The sequence below is a fragment of the Archocentrus centrarchus genome, chromosome 2 (assembly GCF_007364275.1).
Source record: "Archocentrus centrarchus isolate MPI-CPG fArcCen1 chromosome 2, fArcCen1, whole genome shotgun sequence".
NCBI lineage: Eukaryota > Metazoa > Chordata > Actinopteri > Cichliformes > Cichlidae > Archocentrus > Archocentrus centrarchus.
In genome coordinates, this window is record NC_044347.1 from 30,911,909 (window position 1) to 30,931,012 (window position 19,104).

Below are 19,104 nucleotides of genomic sequence, written 5' to 3' on the forward strand. Positions count from 1 at the left end.
CATGATTAATATGACTGTAGTTTGTTTGATATGTTAATCAAAATCAGTGATTGTCGTTTATTCATTGAGTAAAAAATAATCCCTAACATCGTCATCTACTGTAGTTCTCAGTAATGTCCCAGCAAAGAGGACACCACGCTCTCAGTCAGCACCCTCCAATGCTTCAGGGATTTACACATTTACTCAGTGCTCCCTTGTAAAGCCTGCAAAGTTTCCTCCTGCTTTTCTTCCTCCATAATGTGTTACAATCAGCAAAGTCCGAACAATCCCATGAGCTCTTATTTTCTCAGACTCACAGCAGCATATAGTTCCACCGGGAATTACCTCATTTATCTGAGTAAAGGCCCAAGGAGGCACTTTTTAGGGTGGCAAGACTGATAATGTGCATTAAAGTACAAGTTTGAATTCAAATTTCAGTGCAGTTTTATTTATATAGCACCAAAATCCCAACAGTCGCCTCGAGGCGCTTCATATTGTAGGTAAAGAACTACAATAATACAGAGAAAACCCAACAGTCAGAACGACCCCCTGTGAGCAGCACTTGGTGACAGTAGGAAGGAAAAACTCCCTTTAACAGGAAGAAACCTCCAGCCCCTCCACAACAGTCCCAGTTGTCTCATGTGCCCCCCCCCCCCCCCCCCCCCCCCCCCCCCCCCCCCCCCCCCCCCCCCCCCCCCCCCCCCCCCCCCCCCCCCCCCCCCCCCCCCAGGCTCAGGGAGGGGCAGTCATCTGCTGAGGGGGGAGAGAGACAGGACAGGCTCCCTGTTAATGAAACTCCCTGTGCCTGTAGATGCTCCAGCATCCTCTCACAGCTGATGTTGTGTTAGGATATTCTAAACTGGCTCTAAATGTGAATGTGAGTGTGAAGTTGTGCTAGCCCTCAGACACACCTGTCCAAGGTGTACCTCACCTCTCACCCTATCACAGCTGGGATAGGCTCCAGCCGAAGAAAGAATTATTATTAATTTATAAACGTCTCGATAATTGTTCAACACAAAACAACAAGCACTGTTTGTGGACTCAAGGACGACATCACTTCCATTCTGAGACCCTGTAGCTTGCTGCCCACTGCAGTGCAGCTAGAATTACATCACTGAGGGACGTGTAACACTCTGCTTCGGGCTGACATACCCTTGTAGAGGTCTGCAGGAGTCTGGCAGGTGTGGCCACAGCTGTTGGAGCAACATTTCTTCTGAGCAGAGCATTCGGCGTCATGGTCACAGCTCTCCACGCAGGCAGCAGCAAAGCCACTGGCTCTCTCTGGAGGAGGACAGCTGCCCTGCTTCACCGTCAGCACTGAGTGAAGGAACTCACAGCTGGTCACACACTCCCACTGCTTTTTGGGAAACACCCACTGGATGGATTAAAGATGAGCTGGTTAGCATCACAGGTGAACGTGTTTCACATCTTTCTGTTGGACCTTTTACAGTTTCTGATGCTCTCTGCTTAGATTATGTTAGCAGTGTAATTGTCACAGTTGAAATATTATACAGTCAGTATTGATTCTATATGTATGATTTGATAATGGCAAGATTACATCAACAAGTATCTAGACGAGAAAATTAAGCACAGCAGGAGTAAAAGAGCCTTCATGAATATGAATGATAACTTCCAGCAGTGATTCTTGAGCTTGTTCCTGAGACCAACAGACTCTCTACCTTCATGACAAACCATGCGTTCACATAACAATGCATGGCTGCTTTTACACTGTATGCTCAAAACATGTACACGCTGGCTTTATGCTCACCATACCTCACACAACTCTCTGCAGCTGCTTTTCTCCTTCATCTCCCAGGAGTCCTTGCAGGGCTCCAGGCACTGTGGAGGTCAAAGCACACGTGTGGCCACTGTCAGAGTTTACAGTCAGATATGAAGAAATGCATTTTGAGGTGAAAAATAGCAAAATCTTTATGTTTTATAGCCTGTTGAACTCTGTTAGAGTGTCAGACAGTTTAATGCCATGACTGCTCCATCACGCTCATCTGTGAGCTGGAGGTTTCATCACCACAGCCTGAAGCACCGGCCAGATTTTCACAACAAATTATTATCCGTCTCCTTGCTGTCAGATCTTGTGTTAGTTAAATATTAATATTAAAAAAAATATATTGCACAAGCCAAAGTAATTCACACTCTCTCCTAAAGCTCACATTTCTATGCATCTATTTTACCAAATTCAGCATTTCTGGGAAAGTCCTTTATAATAACTAGAAAACATTTATGAATTTGAACAGAATCATATTTGATTCAGTTGAATATTTTCCTGACATTAACTCCTTAACGATACATATGTGTTAATATCCTGTACAGTATTTAATCCCCCCTCCCCTTCAATAGAAGAAACAGTAAAGTGACTGTCTTTTTATTAATGCTTAATTAATGCTTTTTATTACTGCAAGTGAGGAAACCAGTAAGTCACTCTGTCTTAGACTGCATTAAAAACCAGAGAATGAAGCAGCAGCAGTGAGCCTGCACAGGAGGGGGTGGTATTCTGTTTTCTTGTAAATCAAACCCCTGCATGTTAAAGTGCTTTATACAACATGTTAGCATTCACACAAGCACTTCCTTCTACAGCTAAGTGCTTTCTGTCTAACACTCACACCCATTCACACTCCAACGCTTGTATAAGAGAGCAACTCAGGGTTCAGTATCTTGCCCAAGGATACTCTGGCTTACAGCCTGGAGCAGCCAGGAATCAAACCACCAACCTTCAGATTAGTAGGTGACCTGCTCTACCTCCTGAGCTACAGCCACCCCATTGTTGTGGTTGGTGCAATATAAATAAAATGAATTTCATCATGTTTACTTTAATCAAAATGTATATTTTCAGTATTTTTATCCCTCCACTTCAACCATTTAATCCAGTTCAGCTCAATTCAGATTTATTTTTATAGCACCAATTCTCAACAGCACTCACCTTAAGATACTTTATATTGTAAGGTAACAACCCTGAACTATTGGAAAGAACCCCCAACAGTCAAAACGACCCCCTATGAGCAGCACTTGGTGACAGTGGGAAGGAAAAACTCCCTTTAACAGGAAGAAACCTCCATCAGAACCAGGCTCAGGGAGGGGGGGGGGGTCATCTGTCATCAGTCATATTTCTTTTTTCCTAGAATAAGGAAATATTTAAGTCCAGAAACTTTAATCAGTGTGATGACATGTAAATTCTTACTCATTATTAAATCCTCATGATTTAAAAGAAAAAGCAAGTATTGCCAAACAGTTGATTTTATGCATGTCCAGCCTTTATAACTCAATATTGTAATAATTCCTGAAGTGAAACATGTCACTCAGATTCTGGGATTCTTCTTAGCAGGAAGGAAAAGCTTGAATAATGTGTTAAACTGTTTAATGCTTCACCTTCGTATCTCATTTTGAGTCTAATCAATATAGAAGACAGTGTAAATATAATGTGAGAGCGCTGGCACTCAGCCTTATGTAAGCAGACACCTAAAAGTGAGGGAATGAATGTTGGCCTGCATTCTCAGGGGGTTTCTAGAGCATGTCAGGGCTTAACAGTGTGGTCCTCTATACGGTGAAGCCAGATCCTGCACCAGTAAGCAGAAGGAGCCCAGGGGAACAAGTGTACTAATTCTAATTTCATGCTGTAGTGAGAAACAGTGGGGAACAGTGGAAAGTACAACACCCTCACAAGGGTATGACAAGTCATCTGAAAGTTAGAGGAGCACTCCAAATGCTTAGCAGGCAGCTCGTATGCTGGGGAGGGACTAGTTCACTCATTTAGGAGATCTTTGTTTATCACTAAATAAAAATGCTTACTATCTTACTGTTCATCACCAATAGAAGAAAACAGGAGCAAGAGTCAGAGCTCTGCTGAGCTGTTAAACTTTGACTTGTAATGATTTCTTCACAAATTAAATTTTAACATTTTTAGAGGAAAATAATCGCACCCACCCCAAAGACTTATGATTAAGGACAGTAACTTTAATAACACTTTCTCTCTGATCAATCTTTCCAAGTTAACTTCAATAGTCACTCCCTCCAAACCATCAGTCTGCCTAACAGACCCCAATCCTACAAGACTGCTCAGACAAGTCCTACCATTAATTAATGCTTCAGTCTTAGATATGATCAACCTGTCTTTATTAATGATAATACTCAGCTTTATCCTACCCACACATCAATTAGTTAAACTGCAGGAATGTCTTAAAGACATTAAGGCCTGGATGACCTCTAATTTCCTGCTTCTAAATTCAGATCAAACTGAAATTCTTGTACTCGGCCCACAAATCTTAGAAACATGGTGTCTAACCAGATACTTACTCTGGATGGCATTACTTTGGCCTCCAGTAACACTGTGAGAAATCTTGGAGTCATTTTTGACCAGGATATGTCCTTCAATGCACATATTTAACAAATATGTAGGACCGCTTTTTTGCATTTGTGCAATATTTCTAAAATTAGAAACATCCTTTCTCAGAGTGATGCTGAAAAGCTCATTCATGCCTTTATTACTTCTAGGCTGGACTATTGTAATTCATTATTATCAGGCTGTCCTAAAAGCTCCCTGAAAAGCCTTCAGCTGATCCAAAATGCTGCAGCTAGAGTACTGACAGGGACTAGAAAGAGAGAGCAGATTTCTCCCATATTGGCTTCTCTTCATTGGCTCCCTGTTAAATCTAGAATAGGATTTAAAATTCTTCTCCTCACATACAAGGTCTTGAATAATCAGGCCCCATCTTATCTTAAAGACCTCATAGTACCATATCACCCCAACAGAGCACTTCGCTCTCAGACTGCTGGCTTACTTGTGGTTCCTCGGATACTTAAGAGTAGAATGGGAGGCAGAGCCTTCAGCTTTCAGGCCCCTCTTCTGTGGAACCAGCTCCCAGCTTGGATTCAGGAGACAGACACCCTCTCTATTTTTAAGATTAGGCTTAAAACTTTCCTTTATGATCAAGCTTATAGTTAGGGCTGGATCAGGTGACCCTGAACCATCCCTTAGTTATGCTGCTATAGGCTGTCAGCCTTCCCTGCTCACCTCTTTTCACTCCCCATGTGTTAATATGACACTAACTTAACTAACTGCTGCAGGGCCACCAAGGGAGAGCTGCAAAATGTATTTGAGGTATATTTGTATTTATTTGAATGGGCCCCACACTGAGGCACCAGCACTTTTGCACTGTTGTCACAATTCTGCATCTTTTCATCAATATAGGTGAGAAAATGTCAATAAAACTGATGTCCAGAGTTATGAAGGTAAAATGCAAGATGAAAAGAGTTTTCTTTTTGAGTAAAGACTGTGCAGATTAGTTTTGACAAACATGACTCAGTCTGTATTTAGAAATAGAGGAGAATGAAAAATGCTACAGTGCTAAAGGAGATAAGTCAGTAATGTCCTCTCCAAAAAAATATCTAATGGTGACTTATTTCAGTCATGCTGCTGCTGATACCAGACTGCAGGTTTGTTTTACTACTTTTTGTGTGTGAATACATTTCACACATATTCTTTGTGATAATCGTAATTATTCCAGGTTAAACTGTAACACTGTCTACATGTTGCACCAGTGGCTTTTGTTATGCCAACTTCCTGCAATCAGAGACAAACTTCAGAGCCAGCGATGTGTACAAAGAAAGGTACAGGAAGACAAGGGGAAGAAAAAGTTGCTGTGGAACTGACTACAGAGTGCGCATGGAGTACACATTGTCTCGCTACGCAGCGGAGAGTGTCTGATAGCCCTGTTCCAGTCCTGCCATCTCCCATCTCCTCTCTTTGGGCTTCCACTAATGCAGACTGACATTCCTACTCTCGTGCCATTCCCTTTGTACCTCAGCGTCAGTGAGTTTTCTGCCCCATTTCAAGCTTAAATCAAGCATTTCATTTCACTATACTGAAGATGAAGTGGCCTTGGGGGAACTTTGAGTTATAGCTGAGAAATCTGAGAAAGTACGAACTTCACAACTGAAGATATTTCTTACTGAAGTGTTGCTGCTCTTAATTAGCAACAGTGCAAAGCTGTGTGTGTGTGTGTGTGTGTGTGTGTGTGTGTGTGTGTGTGTGTGTGTGTGTGTGTGTGTGTGTGTGTGTGTGTGTGTGTGTGTGTGTGTGTGTGTGTGTGTGTGGACCTGCCTCATTAACCGAGTCTACACAATACCAGTCATTACAGCTCAGGGTGCAGATTGGGTTTAAGGTTAGATTAAGGTTCAATTCAATTTAGTTTTATTTATAGCACCAAATCACAACAGCAGTCGCCTCAGGGTGCTTTATATTATAAGGTAAAGACCCTACAATAACATTTAAAGTTAGGTTAGGTCTGGGTATGGGTTGGTTGGGGTTGGGGTAAGGTGAGTAGTAGCTATGGTCAGGGTAAGTGTCCAAGAGATTAATGTAAGTCAGCCTAATGTCCTCTGAAGTAATGGAAATATTACTGTGCTGCTGTGCTGTTGTGTGTGTCCTTGTAGTGTTGTCAGTGGATGTCCTCTGTCCCTCCGTGACCAAACAGAGATAATGGAGCAGACATCTTCGCTGCTGACCGAGTAAAAACTGCTCTTTTGGTTCTTGACACTGTTTGAATCCGTGCCCAGACAAACCCCTCAGAGAGGAAATAGGCCTTGTGTTTACGTCTTGCTTCCCGTTTCAACAACTGCCATTGTCTGTGAAAGTTTTCCAGATCTGTGAACATCCACAGCCAAACCTCAGCTTTTCCCAATAAACAAAGTAAAAGCAAATTATTTCCCAAGTACTTTATTTGCCTGAAAATGTGAGTTTGAGTGTTGTTTGGCTCTTAGTCAAACATCACAACAAAGCTGTTGGGAATACTGAAGTATACTAATTACTGCCAAGTGCTCCTGGAAGAAGGTCACTACGCTGCACTCGATGCCAGTTGTCTATGTTACGAGCTCGGACACCAGCGTCAGCGCACGAGTACGATGCTCCCTCATTGTTCCAATGCTGCAGTGCCATCTTAAGCCCTTTTTAAGAGCTGAATCGAACCGGACTGTGTGGGAGTGTCTTGTTAATCAACTCTGGCACTTGCAAATGGCTATGTGCCTGGAGGAAATAGTGACAGAAGGATTAACAAGCACTCATTACCACCAGGGCCCATGAGGATGACATGGGGCCAAATGATCACAAGCCAACGTGATAGGCTGTCTCACAGCAACAAGGATCAGCAAGCTTATCATCAGACCTCTCTGAGATTAAGAGCTGGGCAGGGGTATCTTGAAACTGGGACTGTCATATTAGTCAAATGCACGAGTCTGAACAAGACATGAATAATATTTAAGTAATACAGAGAATATAACATATCCAAGGCTATCACTCAGAAGATGTCTGAGCTTTTCAAAGTGGTTAATAATTAAAGAGCTGTTTGTCTATAAGCATCTTATCTAACAATTATTAATGAACGCCCTAAAGGAGAGACCCTTATGGCATGATATTCTTACAGTTTATAATATAAACTTCTTTCTATCTGTACTGTTTGATTACAACTTTGAACAACTAAGTAATCATATTCTAAAAGGACCCATGCAAGTGTTCCTGAAATATCATATAATGTTTCTTAAGCTTAGGAGAGCTTGTGTGATGTAATAAGACAAAGACCTGAAGCGTGTAAGTAATTTTTCAACAGAATGCTTCAAGAAGAATAAAATTTGGGATGTGTTAGGGTCCTGATCTTAACCCAAGTCAGATGTTGTGCCATGACCTGAAGAGGACGTATCAATCAAGTCATCCCAGAAATGAAGTGAAAACGCTTTGAGGGGAAATGGTCCTACTTTCCTCCCTGTCACTGAGTGAGGAGCTACAGGGCATGTCTAACAGCTGTTGTAGCTGATACAGTCGGTGCTCCGAGTGGCTCCATTCAAGTTTCACTGAGTCTTCTCTGTAAGTGCTGAATAAAGATGTGAACAAAGCTTTTGGTTTAGTGGAGTTGTGTTTGTCGAGAATCATGACACGAAGATCAGATCATATTTACGAGTGATCAGTGTGGCAGTCCTGGATTTTTCTCTACCGCCTCTAACTCTCAGAGCGATTGTCTCAGCGGTTCCTCTGCTGTGTACTGAGGCGTCTGTGAACAAGAACACATTTATACAGTACATTGTACTGTGTTTATGGATTGTTTTTTACAGTGTACAGTCACAGAATTCTATAGACCTGTGAAAACCAAGTACATCCTTACTGCTGCTGTAGTAATTAAGAGGGTAAGTAGAAGCCAGGGGATGCACTTTATTAAGTGATCATCAGCAAGTGTTAGCACCTCTATAAAAGCATTCAGGTGTGTGTTACCACACGGAAGAGAGCCATTAGCAGTGATAGACAAGTAATTGTTGATGCCCACCAATCTGGCAAGGATTATAAGGTCATTTCCAAACAAAGTCTGTCGTTCTGCAGTGAGAAATATTATTTATGAGTGGAAAACATTCAAGGCAGTCTTCCCAGGAGTGGACATCCAAGCAAATTCCCATCAAGGTCAGAGCGTACAATGCTCAGAGAAAACCAAAAACCCAGAGCTCCATCTCAGACTCTACAAGCCTCACTTAGCATGTTAAGAGTGGCTCCAGATAAGAACTGCATGAAATCAGCAGCACTTGGGAAATCACCGTCTCCAAATCTGATTATATTACAGGATAATGGTGGTAGGTGATTGGAAAAGGAAATGTTAACCCTCATTTTCAGATTAACACCTTCTGTGCTGAATGGGCGACGCCCACTTTTTGGGAGGCCTGAGCATTAAAGTACCTGATTATCTAGAATCTGACTGAAGATCCCATGATTTTGACAATTACAATTGATAGGCCATATGGGTTATCGCTGCAACTGGCAAAAATAAAATCTGCTGCAGCACCAACTGGATTCACTCCACTCATTGATTTTGTTACTGAGGAGGACATTATCTCACATCTTCTTACAGATCCCACTCATGTCTTTATTGGATGGGTTTTACAAAACATCACAAAGAATTATGGGTACCCTAAACAGATTTTTTTTTTCTTTTTTTTTTTAAAGAAGGTCCTCAAAGTCAGAGGGTGTGGTCACTGAACTTGAGGCCACACCAACCAAAATCTGCTTATCCTTTTAAGTCTGCTTAAACCATAGAAAGATATATCAATTTGACCTGTTTTAGTTTCTATTAAAACATTTATGGGCATTCAGTGAGAAACTGTTAAAAGTAGATGCTTGTATGTAGTGTGTAATGTGCAAAATGAACATGGGTACATGGCAGATCCATAGATCATGTACTGTAGAAATGTTTCAGCCTAAAATTTGCAATGTTTGGCCTGTTCAGATTAAGCTATCTTGTAATGTAAATGAGTCCACCCACCATTTTGATCACACCCTGGACCTTGTTCTGACATACTGCGTAGAAACTGAATGTCAGTGTAGGTTCTCAGTCTACCAGGTCATGGTCATCTCTGAAGCTTGAAAAAAAGGCAGCTGGACTTCTTTAAAGTTTCTTGAAGACATAGAAACTGACCATTTAACAGTATTCTCTGAAAACCCTCCTTTCTATGATCATCTCTTAGTAATATTTAAATTTACAGTAATGCATTACACAGCAGTGGGGAATAAATGTAATACATACTTTAATGCAAATGGTATTAAAGGCACTGTGCTGCAACTAATAGACTCCAATTTGTTCATGTAAATGTGGAGTCTTCTTCACACACTAAGGTTAATTATGGAGTTCCACAGGGTTCTGTGCTAGGACCAATTTTATTTACATTATACATGCTTCCCTTAGGCAGTATTATTAGAAAGCACTGCATCAATTTTCATTGTTATGCAGATGATACTCAGCTTTACCTACCAATGAAGCCAGATGACACACATCAATTAGTTAAACTGCAGGAATGTCTTAAAGACATTAAGGCCTGGATGACCTCTGATTCTAAATTCAGATAAAACTGAAATTCTTGTTCTCGGCCCCACAAATCTTAGAAACATGGTGTCTAACCAGATACTTACTCTGGATGGCATTACTTGGGCCTCCAGTAACACTGTGAGAAATCTTGGAGTCATTTTTGACCAGGATATGTCCTTCAATGCACATATTAAACAAATATGTAGGACCGCTTTTTTGCATTTGCAAAATATTTCTAAAATTAGAAACATCCTTTCTCAGAGTGATGCTGAAAAGCTCATCCATGCATTTATTACTTCTAGGCTGGACTATTGTAATTCATTATTATCAGGCTGTCCTAAAAGCTCCCTGAAAAGCCTTCAGCTGATCCAAAATGCTGCAGCTAGAGTACTGACAGGGACTAGAAAGAGAGAGCAGATTTCTCCCATATTGGCTTCTCTTCATTGGCTCCCTGTTAAATCTAGAATAGAATTTAAAATCCTTCTCCTCACATACAAGGTCTTGAATAATCAGGCACCATCTTATCTCAAAGACCTCATAGTACCATATCACCCCAATAGAGCACTTCTCTCTCAGACTGCTGGCTTACTTGTGGTTCCTAGGATACTTAAGAGGAGAATGGGAGGCAGAGCCTTCAGCTTTCAGACGCCTCTTCTGTGGAACCAGCTCCCAGCTTGGATTCAGGAGACAGACACCCTCTCTATTTTTAAGATTAGGCTTAAAACTTTCCTTTATGATAAAGCTTATAGTTAGGGCTGGATCAGGTGACCCTGAACCCTCCCTTAGTTATGCTGCTATAGGCCTACAGTAGGTTGTTGTAGGACTTCTACTCCACTCATTCTCTCACCTCCAACCCATCAGAGTAGATGACTGCCCCTTCCTGAGCCTGGTTGTGCAGGAAATTTTTTCCTTCCCAGTGTAGTAAAGTACTTGCTCATAAGGGGTCGCTTGATTGTTGGATTTTCTCCATTACGGTAGGTCTTTACCTTACAGTGCAAAATGCTTTAAGATTACTGTTGTGAATTGTTCATATATAAAAAGCCTGAAATTGAAATTGAAAAGAACATGGCAGCACAGCATGGGACTTGTAGAACAATGTCCTTTGGACAAATGAGACCACAGAGGCCATAATGCACAGTGGCATGTTTGGTGAGAACCAAAAGCAGCATATGAGCACGAACACCTGTCACCACGGTGGTGGAGGGCTGATGATTTGTGCTTATTTTGCAGTAGCAGGACAATGAACAGAATCCCTGAAAAAGAAAAGAATCAGTGGCCCAAAGTCCAGACCTCAACATGTCTGAAATACTGAGGCAGGACCCTGAGAGGACTGTGCATAAATCCACAAACGTCAATGAACTGAAACAATGTTGCAAAGACGAGCAGGCCAAAATTCCTCCACACCAATGTCAGATACCGATAAGTCATAAAGGAAATGATTACTTAAAGTAACTGCTGCTAAAAGTGTTTCTGCCAGCTGCTGAATGATGGGACATACTTCACAGGACTGCACAGACTGCACTTTCTTTTTCACGACTGTATCTGAAAACACCAGAACTATCTGAGTCTGAGCATCACGCTGTGAACGATACCATGGCAAATTTTTAGATTACCATAGCATCAAACAGAGAATATCCTCCATCTATTACTGTCTGCCTCTTTCATGACTGTTGATGTATTAGCAGGAAAACTGCTGTGATGTATAGGATGCCATCGAATAAAGAGCCAAAACTGGTGATGAATGGCAGAGTTAGGAAATGGATAATAACTACTATAATACACCAGCATGCATCAGTACCTACAGATGTACACCTGTGCACAGAGCACGCTGTCGGTTTGCATGTGGGCTGATTTATTACTGCAAAGGCAAGCAGCAAGCACACACACACACACACACACACACACACACACACACACACATAAAGCTGCACACACACAAAAGAGAACGATGAAGAGTGATTTATTACACTGACGAACACTAGCAGTCCCACGTGACTTCCTATTTTTACACTGAACAGCTAACAGAAGCACTTCAATTCTGATCCATGATGTAAAAGTGTATATGCAGCAGACTGTGCAGCAATAATTCTGTCACATCCTGGGTGCCATAATGTATTTACATTTTATTCAACATCTTTTGTTTTACACAACAAAACAAGGGGGAATAAACTTGATATAAATTCATAGATTGTGCTCAGAGGCAAGTCTGGGATTTTTCAAAATGTGATGGCATAGGAGAGACCAAATCAGGGAGGCTCATGGGAAATAAAAAAATTCTATTAGAAATAAATATGGCATTGAAAAGTGGCTTAGGAGATGTTGGTCACAATTTTCCGGCTATTTGCAGACTAATATACACGGTTTTATGGCTTTATGTGAACAGGCACGCAAGAAGAGGAAAATGGTTTTGCATTCAAAACTGCACAGTAGTGGAAGTATTTACATCCTAACAAAAGTATGTAAAGTACCAAAATGTCTACTTCAAAATATATTTCAAATGTTTTGGTTAAAAGTGCTCATTAGTTAGAATGAATAATGAGTACATTCATGAATGATTCAGTGTCTAAATTTGTCCTAATACTGCTGTCATACTGTGCTGATATGACATCATGTATGTTAAGAATATATTATTTTTAATTATAAAATATGTCAATCTACAAGTTGCATCAAATTATTCAAATATCTTACATTCAATTCAATTTGATATATAGCGCCAAAAAGTCATCTCAAGGCCACATCCACACCTACGGTCAACTCAGACTCACCAGTTAACCTGTGCATGTACCAGTTGTGGGTTCCCCACACAGTGAGAGGAAGAGCATGCAAACTCCACACAGACAAGCCCCGGCTAACCAGGAGTTTTGAACCCAGGCTCCGCTTCCTGTGAGGTGATAGTGCTAACCACTGCAGCACTTGGGGTGGCTGTGGCTCAGGAGGTAGAGCAGGTCATCTACTGACTGGAATTGTGGTAGTTCAATTCCTGGCTGCTCCAGTCTGCATGCCAAAGTATCCTCGGGCAGGATACTGAACCCCAAGTTGCTCTCTGATGCAACTGTCAGAGTATGAATGTTAGATAGAAAGCACTTTGATATAGGAAACAGTGCTTGTGTAAATGCAAACATGTATAAATCCCTTTGAGTGCTCAGCTAGAGTAGAAAAGTGTTAAATAAGAACTAGTCCACCCACAGGCACTGTTATATTCCATGGAAAAACCCACAGTCTCAGGTTTGTGTGATGAATGAAAATCAGAAGGAAGTAGTTTTTAAAGAATGGGAACCACAGTTGCCTACCTTTGCACACTGTTTATGAGTATGACACCAGCCCAGGGATCCATTATTCTGAAGAGGAGACTGAAGTGAGGGAGACAAAGAGATAAATACAAACATGTATAAATTAGTGAGTCTAACTGAATTAAGCACAGATAAGCACATTAGAAATTACAGAGGACCAGAGTTCACACACACACACACACACACGTGTGTAACAGTGAAGGTTTGTTTTTCAGGTGATTTTAGAAGCAAACAGGTGTCTGAAGACTGTTACAGTGTTGCATAAGCACACCAGAACAGTCTACTGCTAACTGTGTTCATTGAAATGATGCATGCAGTCCTCACAGCTCTGTGGACGCACGATTAAACAGGTACTGCCTACATCCTCGATTATTCTGGTCAGGGCTGCATTTCTTCACTCACACGTCTGATTGCCTGGTTGCCCACGTTGACGGGTAATAGTGGCATTATTCTAAAAGACTAAACAGCTTCCTGTCTGTGGCTGGTAGCAGTCTTTTTTTAGGAACATTCACTACACTGATAAGTATTCAGCAGTTCACTCCGCAGCCTTTTCACCAAGATTCACACATGCAAAAATGTTGCAGTTGTAGGAGCAGCTTCTCTCCACGGGATCTGTAAGACTTGTTACCCTGATTGTTTTAGTCCTTTAGGAGACTAACAAGCTGAAAGGATGTCACATCCATGCATCCCTGTCTAGTCTGAATTCATTTTCCAGCAGGAACAGAACAGACTGTCAGTCGTCTCATTCTCAGAGCAATCACAGTGCAACCCGAATTCAACTCTACCTACAAAACCTTTATAAAACACAAAGATGGTGACATCCAAAGTGCTCAGCTCGAAGCCTCAAGACAGGACGTCACTGGTAAGTAATATCATGGTGACTGCATCCATTTTTTATGCAGTCTGCACATCAATGCTGACAGTCTCTTGCTCTTTGGGAGTCAGAGCTGGTGATGGGTGGGCCGCTGAGGTTTGGTGAATAAAATGACAGTAAATAAGAATTGTTTCTTTGTTTTTGTGTTTTCTTTTTTCATTTCACAGCTAGTAAAATATTGGAAGCAAACACTGAGACTGAAACATCACGCTGCCTGTCAAACACTGACATTTGCTCTGTCAATAAATAAATGGAGCATAAATGATGGAGAGCTGAGACAAGCTGTCCTCTCTGGGGTTGGTTTTATTAAAGGAAAGGTCATTCTTTTTCCCTGAACTATGTCAAGCACCAGTTCAATTGTTAGTAATAGTAATAACATCTAAAAACTGGTAGGGATATCTTAAGTGACCGAGCAGCAATTTCCTAAAAGGAGTCCTTGCGTAGAATCACAGGAATTGTGGAATAAATGGGAATGCAGTGCACTGAAAAAGGATTCATGCCATTTGAACACATTTTGTCACATTACAATCAAAAATGTAAATGTTCTCGCTCCGGGTTTGGACAGCGCTCCATGACACGCTCAAAGTTTGGGGCGTGTTTGTGTAACCTGACCTTAACTTTAAACTCTCTCCCTGACCTTTGTTCACTGATGTTCTCTGACAAAGAACAGCTGGATTAGGACTGAGATTAAAGTACACACAGGTGGACTCTCTGTACTAATTAGGTGACTTGTGAAAGCATCTGGTTTCACTGGGTTTTATTCAGGGGTATCAGGGTAACAAATGCATGCCTCACTTTTCAGATTTTTATTTGTAAAAAATTCCTAATACTGTGTATAATTTTCGTCCATGTCACAAATACGTGCTACTTTATGTTGGTCTCACATAAAGACCCAATAAATGTTATGCAGGAGGAAGTTATCCATAGAGGAACCATGTATGACCTAGTGATACATTATATTTATTATTTTTATATAGCGCCATACTTTTTTACCCCTCCTGCGCTGTGGTGATCCAAAAGAAAGCACAGGAACTTTGGGTGGGCCCCACCTACAAAGCCTTTGTGGTGAATAATGTGGCAGTGAGGGGACAGAGCTGGGAGAAAGAAGAGCCTTCAAGCTCTTCCCCAGTCTAAGACTCCTATTATGTCCCTTTTCCTTTATAGTAGGGGATTAGTTTGCACATTTACAGCCCAAATTCAACTCAAATATGACAACACTATAATTCAGTTATAACACAGTTATTACATAGTTATTACACAGCTAGAACAAGGCTAGACCATTAATCTTTACCTATTAAAACCAGCTCAGACACCTTCCAGCACTCTGTTATAGGGCTGGACAAGCACTGTGTGGTTTGTCTTTAGAGGTTACAGCCTACCCACATTTAGATGATTTTGCAAATTATGAAAATTACCAATAAAACTACCACCCTCCTGACAGCTAAAAAGAACTGACAGTTTCTGATCTTTTGAAGGGCGAAATCATTGCAGAAGCTGATGGATTAGATTGGATTAGGCTGTATCTAATAATATGCAGAGTGAATTGACATGAAACATATACTGTACTGCTTTTAACTGTGACTTTTACAGGAGCTTTATGAGGAATGGAGCCAGTGGACAGCCAGAGTGTGGACGTATAACTATGATAGTATAGATTAAAACAGTGCAGGCCTAAACAAATCAGCCATGATTGTTGCTTTCTAACTTCAAAGCTCTTTGTGTATGTCAGCTCTAAGTGACTGACATTTACACTGACTTTGCCCTATTAGTCACAAGGCCACAGGGTTTCTAACAATCATGGTGTGACTTGGTCACACTCATTTCATGCCGTTTCACAAGGTCAGCGTGAGCATGTTTCACACTTCAGTGGTTAATGAATTGACATCACTGGGAATGCTGGGTACTGTACGACCAGGAATGCCAAGGGATGTATCAGTGATGCATGTGTGAAGCGCAGCTGTGAAGACTTGGATCTACAGTGGTCTGCTTCTTGGCATGTTACAAGCAAGAGGACAGCGCCACAGCAGGCGTTCATGATGGACTGGACCATCACTCTGTGCAGTCGTCATTGGTCTAAGTGACTGTACAGGCAGGCTTCCCCCATCGCACTAAAGCCTCAAGCACTGGCTGTGTGTGTGTGTGTGTGTGTGTGTGTGTGTGTGTGTGTGTGTGTGTGTGTGTGTGTGTGTGTGTGTGTGTGTGTGTGTGTGTGTGTGTGTGTGTGTGTTACTGACAGAAGAAGACTGTTTGAATAATCAGTATAATAAGGCTTATGGTCCAGTTCTGTATTAAACATGACAGATAGATGAGCTGTTACCTCCATGACATCACTGTGTTTAATGACAGTGTTAGCATTTAGGATATTTAGATTAAAATTAGCATTGATTTTGACTCAGTCACTCACCAGAATCCTATGACCACATATTGTAGTGCAAAAATGACTTTACATCACTGTGTTTCACTTAATACAGCCAAGCTGCCCAGCTCTGACCACATACTTGTTTGTCTATGGGAGTTAATATTAATAGTCACTTAAAAGTTCATTTAATAACATTAGATAGAAAGTTATGCAGATATCCTGCTCTTTGGGACTGATTTTCATAACTCCAGCAGGCTCAGGTTAATATTTTTCTTACAGACTAATGAAAGCCAACATTTGCTGATAATGTTTTTAAAAAATAAGTCCCAGTGAAATGCATGAAAATGAGGAGTTTGGTGGGAAGCAGTAAAGGTTAAGTCTGGGAACACTGAACCTTATGTATGAACAACTTCATCGCAGCATTTCAACGCCCATGCGCTCCGGTGTGTCCTAACCTGCAGAGGTGTGGAGAGCGCCGCTACGCTGTGCAAGCTGAGGCATCGCGACGCACACCTGGCCCTGGAAACAGCCTCCGACGAGGACTCGTCAGCATCGGCGCGCTGCCTCCTGGTACACACACCTGAGCTACAGAGGAAAATAATCCACAGGCTCGTCCTCACGCTGCTCTTTGTGGTCAGCATCTCCGTTCCCTTGTCCGCGGGTGGGACTGTGAAACAACGAGATGCTGTGTGGAGTAATCTGAGGAAAGCCCAGCTTAACTAGCCATTATATAGCCAAGGGTGGAGCTATAAGATCTAGGCGTACGCGGTCAGGGTCAGGATGCTCAGAGCCTTTGTTTTGTTCCTGTCGGCGGAGTTGTTCACTGTACGCACAGCCTGTCAGTTCCAGCAGTGTTGGCTCAGCAATGGAAACCATCAGATGAAGCCAAAATTCAAATCCATTTCATTTATGTCACAACTTCAGCGGCCTCAAGGCGCTTTATACTGTAATAAGGTAAAAACGATAAGATGATACGACGAGCAGTCACATAATGACTAATTAGCTGTAATGAGCCGCTGTAGACTGCAGACAGCAGTGATAGATAGATAGATAGATAGATAGATAGATAGATAGATAGATAGATAGATAGATAGATAGATAGATAGATAGATAGATAGATAGATAGATAGATAGATAGATAGATAGATAGATAGATAGATAGATAGATAGATAGATAGATAGATCATTTGGCCACGATGATGTTGAACGTCTGTGAAGAAGAAGCACTCCGAGAGCGCAAACGTCCTCCGAGGCAGCTCACTCTGAGCGGCATTTACTTTGAAGAAAATATTATTGTATTTGGTATATATTCACTTTGTTATTTTAATATCGCTGAGAGAGGTTTCATTGTTTGTAAAATAAGTTTAAATGCTTCCTGATAAATATCAAGTGAAAAGAGTTTATGATCACAAGTTTATTTTGTTTGAAAAAAAGGGGACCATTGTACATGTATTCACATTGTTATGTGTTTGAATGGTTATAACCTGTTACTGTGATGTACATAACAAAGTCATAATGAAACAAAGGCACCAGAACTTTAAGCATCGTTTTAAAGATAAAAGACATTTTATGATAATTGATCTTATTTGACCACCTGCCTAATATTGTGTTGGTCCCCCTGTGCTGCCCTGACCCATCCAGGGACTAGAGCCCTGAAGGTGTCACGCTGCCCATTTTCCTGCTCCTAACACCAACTTAGAGGACAAAATGTTCCCTTGCTCCCTGATATATCCTGATGTATCCATCCACTAACAGGATCCATGATGGAGAGATACTTAGTGTTAATCACTTCACCTGTGAGTGATGTCTGATCCGTGTAGATGATGTCAATACAAAGAATGGCAGAAAGAAACAGGGCTTTAAGTAGCTCTATTTAGCATCATCGTTGGCCTTAAAGGAGAGGTCAGAGGTCAAATGTGACATTTTATCTTATTTTAAATAGTACTTTCTAAGTATGTACACACCATATTTGTAAGAATCATAGCTTCCAGCTTATAAGGATTTTTGTCAATTTTCAGCCAATAAATCATTGAGCTGACCTTGAAGACTCTGGTGGATGTAAGGTCAGTTTGAATAATAACCCCACTCTGCACCCCTACAAAGATTTACCACAGTTCATTCAAACTTTTCCAGCTGTCATGTTTGCAGAGAGAGTGACACACACACACAAACCAAAAGCAGAGCCTCTGTGGTGGCAGTAATAATGACCACTTCATGGGCTGTTCCTGATTCTGACCCAGGATCAGTAATCAGTCAGTTATTCTTCATGGAAAAACCATGGATGTCTTTGGACTGTGGGGAAAACCAGAGACCCACACAGAGATAGAGAGAGCATGGAAATTCCATACAGATAGGCCCCAGAGCCGGGGTTTTTAACCAGCAACTCTTGCGCCACCATGGATGGCACGTGGTTAAATGGTTAGTGTTGTAAATGGCCATAAACTGTCCAATACTTTCTTCGAGTCCACAAAACACATGCAGACTGAATGGACACACTCGAATCTTCACAAGGAACAGGATGAAGGAAAATGTTGTAATGAAAGTCTAACCAACACAAACACACACCTGTATTTTCTGTAGCTCACCTGTATCCAGTCAGCTGGTTCTTGTTGTGGATCAGCTACACAGAGCTGCAGCTGCAGGCTCAGCCGGGCAAAAACCGATTCATCTCTGCTGCTGCAAAGGTTACTTCCACTCTGCTGCAGGGCTAACATATAAAGACACACACACAATCCACCTACAGTGTGTTCAGAACGA

At 41.5% G+C, this 19,104-nt stretch overlaps 1 protein-coding gene across 1 annotated transcript in view; it reads right to left on the reverse strand.

Annotated features, from left to right (window-relative positions):
- LOC115799160 (anosmin-1) overlaps positions 1–17,156 on the reverse strand; it is a 37,024-nt gene extending 19,868 nt beyond the window's left edge. The window contains 4 exon segments of the mRNA XM_075074459.1: positions 1,132–1,354; positions 1,753–1,818; positions 13,115–13,174; positions 16,803–17,156. Coding sequence (XP_074930560.1) covers positions 1,132–1,354; positions 1,753–1,818; positions 13,115–13,174; positions 16,803–16,988 — 535 coding nt within the window. The 5' untranslated portion in view covers positions 16,989–17,156.
- Between the last annotated feature and the right edge of the window lie 1,948 nt (positions 17,157–19,104).